The 11356-nt window shown below is 48.2% G+C and overlaps 1 protein-coding gene across 3 annotated transcripts in view; it reads right to left on the minus strand.

Annotated features, from left to right (window-relative positions):
• The window catches only part of PAPPA2 (pappalysin 2), a 204632-nt gene that overhangs the window by 114541 nt on the left and 78735 nt on the right, over positions 1-11356 (minus strand). For all 3 annotated transcript variants that reach the window (XM_083157266.1, XM_083157265.1, XM_083157264.1), the window contains exon 4: positions 2668-2813. In XM_083157266.1, coding sequence (XP_083013392.1) covers positions 2668-2813 — 146 coding nt within the window. The remainder of the gene's footprint in view (positions 1-2667; positions 2814-11356) is intronic.

Below are 11356 nucleotides of genomic sequence, written 5' to 3' on the forward strand. Positions count from 1 at the left end.
CTCACACAAATCTAACTCTCTCTATACATGTTACATCTGCCCCACCTGCACTGCACATGGTTTTGCCCATTTTGGGAACACATTTGTACTGCGATCAGATATGAATAAGGGCCTTTGTGTATTGCAATCAGGGAAAGGGATGTCACAGGGGTGGAGCTAAGTACTTCAGGCAATGGGGGAAAAAACAATCTCCACCATCAATGGTAAAATCATAGACCATCGTGGCAAACGGTCAAGGGATTGCCAACCATCAATCACCAATGACCATCCTTACTCGGCGCTTACAAAGGGGTTCACCCAATACCCCATGAGCAGAGCAGTGTAATACAGTATACACTTTGGTGGCACCCGAATGTTAGATGTGAAGTTTTAATGTTGTTTGTTTCTTACTTTGCTTACTTTACTTTGCTGAAAGACACAAAGCCATATTTCCTCCACAAACACATCACATTTCCACCAGATATAAGCTAAGGAAACTCATGTCTTGTTTTCTAACTTTAAGCACCTTGCATTTATAAACGCACTTTACACAATGTCATAAAAAAAAGAAAATAATAATAACTTTGCACTTTGATTTGATGTTAACACTTTATCACATTATGCCTCTTCAGATTTATACTTCCCTGCCAGCCTTTTACTTGGCAGAGGCATAAGCAGGCAGCGTAGAATAGGTGTGTATCGTATTGTGTGCTGAAAGGACAAAACCCAAAGACATTTGAGGAATGCTTCCAGCGCTCTTAGAAAATGGGTGTCTGGGAATAATGGTTGAGTTACCTATCTACTGAAAAAGGAGGCACTAACTATGGCCCTTATTCAGATCTGACCGCAGTACAAATTTGTTCTCAAAATGGGCAAAACCATGTGCACTGCAGGTGGGGAAAATGTAACAGATGTAACATGTGCAGAGGGAGTTAGATTTGGAGGTATTTTGTTTCTGTGCAGTGTAAACACTGGCTGCATTTATTTTTACACTGCAATTTAGATTTCAGTTTCAACACACCCCACCCAAATTTAACTCTCTCTGCACATGTTACATCTGCCCCACCTGCAGTGCACATGGTTTTGACCATTTTGAGAACAAATTTGTACTACAGTCAAATCTGAATAAGGGCCTATGTACCAATTGCTACAGATAGGGCAGGCCTTATGCTTGCTGGCGAATCGCCAGCAGCATGCTGCTGGCGATCCGCCAGCAACACGGCGCGCCATCTGACTGAGACGCGCGTGCGTCCCCCACGCACGTGCGTCTCAGTATCCGGGCGGCCGGCGGGCGAGGCGGACGCAATACTGTCCGCCTCCCGCTCGAGGGGGGCTGGGGGGACCCGAGGAGGCTGTGGGGGGGTGCGGTCGCCCGGTGTGGGCACCGGGCGACCGTCGGAAGGGGACGGCAGCACCGTCGGAAGGGGACGCGCGCGCACCTCGTGCGCGCGCGTCCCCTTCCGACACACAGATGGCGCGGGAGCAGGGAATGGCGAATGGCGTCGCCATCGCCATCCCCTGCAAAGATGAGCCCGGCCCCATCTGTACATTATTTTGTACTTATGTAATATCTGGGCTCCCGTTTTTCTTATGAGACCACGTCCACTCACGGGGCTCGCTGCGCTTGCCACGCTTCGGGCACGGTGGCTCGCTGCGCTCGCCACACTATATAAAATCAACTCCATGCGTAGTTGGATAGTAGGGGTATGAAAAAATGGGGTGCATTTAACATGGGAGCCAAGATAATACATAAGTACCGATTACCTAACCCATATTTGCCTAATTTTGAAAACTAGTTTCAGGGAGATTATAGTTGGTAGTAACATTTTGCAAAGCGCCCCATTGAGGGGATTTTCATGCTCCACCCACAGGGCGTGTCTATTTGCATATATGGAGAGACTGTGTAAAGAGATTGTGAACAAGGCCCCTAGAAGCATGAGTGTGCACTGCTACATCTGAGAGGAATCTTGTAAAATTACTTATATCCGAGCCCCAGAGCAGTTAGTAAGAGATACTAAAGTACTGGGAAATGGTGCCAATGATTCATTGTAAATGTATCTATCTCTCATTCCTTTTTTCCCAAAAATGTAACAGTGTAATGTGGGCTAGGTGAAATGAGGGAGATTGCTAGACTAATGAGGGAGATTGCTGCAATTTCAGGGAGTCTCCTGCAGAATGCAGGAGGGTAGGCAACTATGACCTAATCCATACCTCCCAACTGTCCTGATTACAGCGGGGCAGTGCTGTTAGTTTGACGCCGCAGTGGGAGGGGGGGGGGGGCAGTTGTGGGAGCCAGTGATTGCTAAATATATGCCATGCACATCTATCAGTGCATGAAGGTCATGGCGCTAAGCAACGGTCCATTCATCCTAGATCACGCCCACCCCATTGAGCCCATGCCCCCATAACCTATGCAGCAGATTACAGAATAACAGGTTAATATTACTATTTCTGCAGATAAGTAAGAAGACCACCAGCGTAATTAAAGCAGCCAGTACTTGTCCTGTTACATTTGCCCCACCTACAATGCACATGGTTTTGCCAATTTTGAGAACAAATTTGTCCTGTGATCAGATCTGAATAGGTCCCCATATCCCTACAATAAACACTGTATCATATTTATGTATAAAAGAAAAATGTAACTGAGATGGGTGACCACCATTCATCTATAATATCGCCATGGATTACCTTGAAAACCGAGGGCATCCTTGTCCCATGGCCAGGTGGCGGCTCCAGCTAGCTCCTCCCCTGCAGAACCAGCAAAGAAAATGTTCAGGAACAGGGTGTTGTTCAGCTGCAAGGCGTCCCTCAGTTCCTTTACACTCATGTATGCCCTATTAGGGTGTAAAAAAAACTGAATGATCATGATACATGACAAAAACATCTCTAAGTTTTTTTGTGTAATTTCGTCTATAATTTTCTAGGTTGCAATAGAGACAACAATGTACAGTATCTCCACCCAACACGTGTGTCAGATCACATGGTTGCCGGTATTCATGTTGGCATTCGAAATATCAACACTGCAATGTTCAGATTAGAATGCTAACACACTCAAACCATTGACAACGAGATCATGTCGACATCCTCATTATGTTAACATGGTCAACAGTTAACATGTCTCCATTTGAAATGTTGACATTCTGAGAATGCCGATGGTAAGGTTTGGACACCACCAGGGAGGGTTAGGCTGTTGGCAAAAATTAGGGTTGAGCTGCAGGTGGGGAAGGTAAGGATTAGTCCCATGGATAATGTCAACATATTATCAGGGTATATATGATAAATCTCGGTACTTATGTATTAGCAGGGCGCCCGGCTACGCTACGCTGACAACGTACCTTAGGCTACATTGTGAGCGTAGCCTAGCCGGGCGCCCTGTTAATATGTGCCTTTATACGGCAGGCTGAAGGGCAGGTGGCGGGGCTTGAGCGGCGGCTGGGTGGAGGGGGGAGATACCGGCATCACCCGGCAGACAGCAGCAGCCGGCGGGGGGAGACGCGTCCTGGGCTCCCGGCAGGGGGGGAGACGCGTCATGGCCGTAATTCAGCGTACTGCCGCTGGGGGAGCAACAGATGGTTTCCCTGCTCCCCCAGCGGCACTACGCTAATTGCGTACATTGCTGCCACCGGGGTGTCATGGAAAAACGCTGCCGGAGGAGGGGAACGCTGCCGCCGGGGTGTCCTGGAGGAGGCTGCGAGGGGAACGCTGGTGCCGGGGGCATTAGGACGTTCGGTAAGTTTGATGCACTACACACACACACTATCAACACACATTTCACCCACTAACAAAATCATATCCCCACTATCCATGTCATACCCCCATTATCCACATGCAGGGCCGTTTCTACAGGCGGACAAGCCGTGCAGCAGCCCGGGGCGCCGCACGGCTTGTCCACCTCTGTTACACAGCCGGGGCGCCCGGCCGGCAGCTGAGCTCTCAGCTCCCCACAACGCCGCTGCCGCCGCCTCCAAGTCTCACCTGCCACCTCCGCCTCCAAGTCTCCCCCGCCGCCGCCTCCTCCAAGTCCCGTCCCGTCCCCCCGCCCCCCCGCAATGAACAGGCGCACAGGTGAGCCCCAGGGGAGGGGAGCGCAGCGCGTCTCTCCTTCCCCTCGCTCACTGTGTCATTGGGCTGGCAGCCAATCAGAGGACGTCGCGGGCTGGCAGCCAATCAGGAGCCAGCCCGCGAGGTATGAATGGCTGCCGGCTCAGGGACACATCGAAAGCAGCAGCAGCATGCAGCGGCGGGGGACTGGAGGGGGAGACCCAGAGAGAGAGAGTGAGTTGTGCTGCTGGCACTTTGGGGGAATGTGTGGCACTGTGGGGGCATATATGTGGCACTTTGGGGGCATATATGTGGCACTTTGGGGGCATATCTGTGGCACTGTAGTGGCATATCTGGCACTGTGGGGGCATATGTGTGGCACTGGGGACATATCTGTGGCACTAGGGGCATATTTGGCACTGTGGGGGATATATATGTGGCATTGTGGGCTCATATCTGTCACTGTGGGGGCATATGTGTGTCACTGTGGGGGCATATGTGTGTCACTGTGGGGGCATATGTGTGGCACTGGGGGGCATATCTGGCACTGGTGACATATCTGACACTAGGGGCATATTTGGCACTATGGGGGCATATATATGTGGCACTGTGGGGGCATATATATGTGGCACTGTGGGGGCATATGTGTGGCACTGTGGGGGCATATGTGTGGCACTGTGGGGGCATATTAGTAAACGGCATGAGTTGTGCGGCAGCGGCGTGTGGGGCATAATGTGTAATAGGCATTACGGTGTGGGGAGTATTGTGTAATTGCCATCACAGTGTGGGGTGTAACGGGCATCATAATATGTAATTGTCATCATGGTGTGCGGCGTAATGTGTAATTGTCATCACGGTGTGCGACATAATGTGTAATTGTCATCACGGTGTGCGACAATGTGTAATTGTCATCACGGTGTGCGGCGTCATGGATAAATAGTGTATAATGATTCAAGTAGCCTGTCATTGTTTGGCCTTGATCTGTGAGGCGTACTAGGTCACTGTGTGGGCCTTTATATTTTTATGTCACTGTGTGGCCTTCAGCCCGCCAACTAAAGTGCGGGAGTACAATGACAATTCCTGCGGTAACCAATGTCTGGACATGCAGGTTGCAAAGGTGAGTTGTAAGGTAATTGTTTTCCTGCTAGACCATGCCCTTATATTAAGCCACGCCCATTTGAAAAATAAACCACGCCCCCTATTTCGCGCAATTTCTTCTGTGTCATGTTAACTTTTTTTGGGGGGGGGGGGGCGCATTTTTATTCCTTTGCCCTGGGAGCTAAATTGTCTAGAAACGGCCCTGTCCACATGGGCGTGGAGTTAATCTTATAAAGTGTGGCGAGCGCAGCGAGCCACCGAGCCCGAAGCGTGGCAAGCGCAATGAGCCCCTCGAGGGGACGCGTATTTTTAGCCATAATTGCAGGAGCAAGCTCCTGCGACCAGCGACAACTAAGGGCTGGCTGCGGGAGCGCGCTCCTAGAGATTTACCTCCCACAACACAAAAAACACTCTGGCGACATGTTCACTCAGCTACCATTTAGCCAGCGATAATGGCTTAAATCACCAGGTGTGTACAGGGATTTAGAAGAGTACATTGAAAGGGAAAAGCTGAGACCAGTTCAATGAGCAGAGATAAGCAAAACACCATGCATCTAATCAGAGGAGCAATTATTACAAATTGCACAATCAATCAGATTTTAGTAATTAAGCAGAGAATCACAGGGTCACAAACAGTGGTCCGTGGTGATGGCAGACAAGGATAACAAAACAGCTAATTTCAGTGAGGGCGGCAAAGATTAGTCAAAACAAGCAGCGGACAGGGCCAGCAGCAGGCAGAGTAGTCACAATAAGCAGGGTCAAACAATGGGCAGACTTAACAGATACAAAGCACAATGTCTAAAGTGAGCTAATGCTTTAACAGGCAATGAGTCACTGATGCACACAGCCTTATAAACCAGCAGAGACAAATCTCTGCAGTAGATCAATCAGCCCTCTCAGCATTGAAACTAATACTAAGCACCTGAGTAGCGGAATGTCGTGGCAACCATTATAAACAGTTTTAAATGGGATGGATTGAAAGTACAGCCTGCCACTGTGTAAATAGTACAGGGTAAAATCTGCCACCGTTCCCTGCCTAAGTGAACCAAGATGTAGCCTGTGAGACTGCACTGGCAGTGACTTCCTATTGGAAGTCCAACCTGCCAGTCATCCAAGGCAGTCCCATTGGGAGGTGTTCCCTCCCTCTGGGATGCCTCTACATGGGCTGCTCATCAGGAGTCCATAAAAACCAGGTTCTGCGCATGCGCAGTAAGAGGACGAAACTGCGCATGTGCCCGGAATATGATGGAATATGGGGGCTGCTGCAAAAGCAGCTCATAATGGCTGGGAGCCCCGCAGAGGGGACTGTGACCGACAGTTCGGACAGGGACCCTGGGATCGTGAATGGAGGCGGCGGGGATGAAGACAGCGGAGGTTGCAGCTGAGGGGGGAGCCTGCATTGCGGTAGCCCCCTCCTCCGCAGAGGTAAGAGCCACCACTGGTAGCAACACTGAGATATAAAGAGGACATGAATTAAGACTTTGGTTGTATCATTTGTCATATACAGGCATATATTAGAGATATTACTTAATGCTGGCTACATTCTGAGTGATATATCGGTCACAATCAATAAGTAAAAGTGGGGAATTTGGTCAATAGTATACCAAGTAGGGAGATAGTTCTGTACTACACATGCGTGCGAAATATTCTTTTTTTTTTTTTTCGGAATAATTCATCCACTTCTCATACAAATATATCGGTACTTGTGTATTTTGGCGGCGCCCCCGAAGTCCGTCGTACGATGAACGGATCGCATCGCATGCCATGCACCCGATGGCATGCGATGCGATGCGACGCGATTTTGACCTCCTATACGATCAAAAATCGTATAAGCACCCTAAAGGGTGCTTTTGAGCACCCTAATGGGTGCTTACAATGTTAAATGCACCCCCACGCCACCCCCCACTATAAAAGTGAACCCGAAGCGTGGCGAGCCCGCGAGGGGCGGCGGTACGCGTCCTACGACCTTTTCGTACCCCCACTATCCACGTCGGCGTGGAGTTGAGAATAGAATAGTGTGGCGAGCGCAGCGAGCCACCGAGCCCGAAGCGTGGCGAGGGGACGCGGATACCTTCACAGGTAAACGCGTCCCTTCGCGGGCTTCACAGCTATCCGCGTCCGCTCGCCACGCTTCGGGCTCGCTGCGCTCGCCACACTATTCTATTCTCAACTCCACGCCGACGTGGATAGTGGGGGTATGAAAAGGTCGTAGGACGCGTACCGCCGCCCCTCGCGGGCACGCTGCGCTCGCCACGCTTCGGGTTCACGTTTATAGTGGGGGGTGGCGTGGGGATGCATTTAACATTGTAAGCACCCATTTGTGTGCTTTACATTGTATAAGCACCCATTAGGGTGCTTATACAATGTTTAATCGCATCGCATCGTATGGCATCGTATGCCATGTACAATGGCATACAATTTGAAAATTGTATGCCATCGTGCACTATCTTACGATATCGCGTTGCATCGCATACCATCGTATGCGTTATGGTATGCAATGCGATGGGCGCCGCCAAAATACACAAGTACCAATATATCTCTAATAAATACTTATATATACTGAAATGTAGGTCTAATTCATGTTTTTTACGCAATGCTGATGTTTTCCCAAAGGAGCGAATATTAGCAGCCTGTGAATGTGTGGCGATCGCATTGTGCACACGTGTGTCTGCCCCCAGCTGCGATCATGAACACGAAGAACCATGGCACCAGCCTAGCTGCTGCCGCGGACAGTCTGCGTAGCCATAGATCAACCCTAGAACTTGATGTTTCCATGCCTACTGGGGGCGAGCGGCTAATATCACATAATGTCAGTTCCCGCCCCCTTTTTGGCAATCTGCGGAGGTAATAAAGTGCGAGGGGATGATGGCAACAGGGGGGGGGTGGATACACGTTCATCAGGGAGGCACTTACCCGCTCACCGGGCAGCTAATATACACTGCCTAGCGAGCTGGTCTGAATCGGGTGCTCAGTGCTAATTTACACGCTGCGTTAGGAGCTGATTGGTTAGTACTTTATCTCTTGCCAAGATTTGATACATCTCCCCCATAATTCTCTGCTGCATCATGATAAAAGTATGGTAACACTACATCCGTATACTGGGCACCTAATCCGGCTCATTGTAATATACTTTCGGAAGGCTATTCCGGGATAAGTAAGATTGTAGGAGCACAGAAAGGTATTTGTCCCGGAGCTTGAGCCAAAGAAAAGCAACTAAATCCGATTTGTATTTGCTGCTAGTGTATAATTGCATATAATTACTATTGTGTTACCTAACTTTAGCTATTCATAGTAAGACATAATAATAGATTACACATGTTATTGGCACTTTGGATAAAATCAGGGGTCGGAGTATCTCATTTTATTGAATACTCTGCATTGTCCAGCTCAGTACTGGCTCAGGGTACTCGCAGAATGAAGCCAGGTAGACGGGGGCTCCAGGAGGTCTGCTGCGGAGACAATTGTAGTGGTACAGTATCAGGATTTGGTCAGATTTTCATTACTCGCTTTATTTGACAAAATTCCTCTGGATTTCGGTTTCTGCTCCTTCCAGGGAACAAACACCACTGGGACGGAGCCCAAACCTTAATCTTACCACAACCAACAGCAGACTTCCCGGAGACACATTTGCCATTCTGGCAATCTGAGTACCAGCGCGCATTTGTGAAATGACCAGGATTTTATATATAAAGGACGCACTAATACTGCAAAACAAACTCTGAAACAAAGGAGCATTTCATATTAGTATTGCTGTTCTTTAAATCAACTCGGCTGTCATTGCTTTGGTTACCAGGACTTCATCACTGCTTGCAGTACCATTGTGATGTTATTACTTTATTTCCGTAGGAAATTGCGTTATTTTTAGCTATGGTCATAAAATATTGGAAGTTCTTTTCTTTTCAACAGATTCAATAAGTGTGAAAAAAGAAGGTCTCAGTTCAGTTATTTAACCCTTACCAGTGCCCAAAGGGGACAATTCAGCTCAGTGCGGACTGAATTTGCTCCCCCGTCCGATGTTAGGGGTTTGCGAATGTGCAAACCCCCAGAGCGAATTTGCTCCAGGATGGAAAGGTAGGGGGTGGGCGCAGGGGACCGCCCGATGTTTCATGGGCGTGCCCACAAAAATGGTAGGTGCGGTCTTAGAAACGTTGGGCGTGCCCCTGCGAACACAGGCGTGTCAATGCCTGCTTAAGGGCGGGCTGTTGATATCACATGACGTCGGCCATCTGCGGCCTGAATAACTTCAATCGGAGCTCCTGGTATCCAAGCAGCTCTCTACTACTTCCTGTAGGTGACCCTGCACCTCACGGACATCTCATGTTTGGGGATGGGGTCAGCATGTGGCGGCAGTAAGTTCTGCTCAGGTGCTGAATAGACTATTGACTGTTATAGAATAGAATACTGTATGGGCTGATTTTGTGATGTTTATTTTTAGCAAGATAGAATTGTGAAACATTTACCACGGCCTAAACACTTAACATTCTAATTCCCCCTCCTATTATCAATTTATATAATCAAATCATGTAAATAAAACCTTTAAATTTAAATCTGGGTCAATCTATCAGTAAGGAGGAATCATGCATTTTTATTTATTTTTTCACTGCTACATGGGAATTATTCATGGTACCACTATAATAGCACTTAGATAAGTCACCATAAATCTAAGTATTCAAATTGTATTTAATTTTTTGGTACTTGTTTCCTAGCACGGCACCCATCGCATCGCAGACCATAAGGCATACGATGGTATGCGATGCGATGTTACGCGATGGCAGCCGATGTTATACAATTTTAAATTGTATACCATCCCATTGTATGCCATTGTATGCCATATACAATGGTATACGATTTAAAATTGTATAAGCACCCTAATGGGTGATTTCAATGTTAAATGTGTCCCCTATAAGATAATTAATGTTATAAGTCCCGTAATGGGTGCTTACTATGTTAAAGGCACCCCCAATGCCACCCCCACTATCAACGCCAACCCGAAGCGTGGCGAGCGGCGGCAGTAGGTGTCCTCCGATCTTTTCATACCCCCACTATCCACGTCGGCGTGGAGTTGATTTTATATAGTGTGGCGAGCGCATCGAACCACCAAGCCCAAAGCGTGGCGAGCCCGAAGCGCTCGCCACGCTTCGGGCTAGGCGGCTCGCTGCGCTCGCCACACCATATAAAATCAACTCCACGCCGACGTGGAAAGTGGGGGTATGAAAAGGTCGGCACGCTTCGGGTTGGCGTTGATAGTGGGGGTGGCGTGGGGGTGCATTTAACATTGTAAGCACCCATTAGGGTGCTTATACAATTAAAAATCGTATAGGGGCTTATACAATTTAAAATCGCATGCCATATGCCCGCATGCAATGCGATGCGATGAGATGTCATACAACTTAATATCTTGGGCGCCGTGCTAGGAAACAAGTACCAATTTTTTTTACAAATTTTCTATTATTATGTATTTAGGGAGACAGTGGAGCTGATAGTGTATGGGTTGCACACACCCATGTGACTCTGGCCACACCCACAACCACACAGCCCCTCCCCCTTTCAGTATAGGTCCTTGAACAATTTAAATCCCATGCTCTTAATTCAGCCCCATTCCTGCTGTGTTTTCTTGGTAATTCACAACAATTAAAACTGTATAGATTATATAAGCGGCAATAGAAAAACATCTCTGCGGTATTGCTACTCTTTTAGTATTTTAAGGTGATAGGAAAAAGGGATATTAGGACTAAATATAAGTCTTGCATTATGTTTGTATTTTAATCTTTTAATTACATTGTTTTTTTTCCATTTAATACTGTACATGAGCACTCCTGTATGTCAGGTGGCGAGCACCAATTATAGTAATGGTCAGTGGCCAATCAAAACTAAGCTACCATTGTTTGCTGGCATTTCCTGCTGTGTGAAATGCGGAGTACACACTAGACAATATTTTACACAAATAGTATTTCCTCTAGGCTCGTTTTGCTGGGCACTGCACCCTGCCCATTTTTTAAGCTACTAAATGCATCCTGCCCTTTTGTATGCTCCTTTGCCATGCCCACTCACCGCTGAGGACTGTGTTATCTGCAGCTGTCATTGTCAGCTCTTCCAGCTGCCACCGCCCCCTTCCACTCTGACTTTACACTGAACTGTGCTGAGAGTGGCATGTCAGCTCTCCAAGCTGTATGCTGTCCAGTCCTCTTCTAAGAGCAGCAGGTCAGCTCTTCCAGCTGCCCCCCCCAACCCCACTCCA

This window comes from Crinia signifera, chromosome 8, assembly GCF_055691185.1.
Source record: "Crinia signifera chromosome 8, ASM5569118v1, whole genome shotgun sequence".
NCBI classification, from domain to species: domain Eukaryota; kingdom Metazoa; phylum Chordata; class Amphibia; order Anura; family Myobatrachidae; genus Crinia; species Crinia signifera.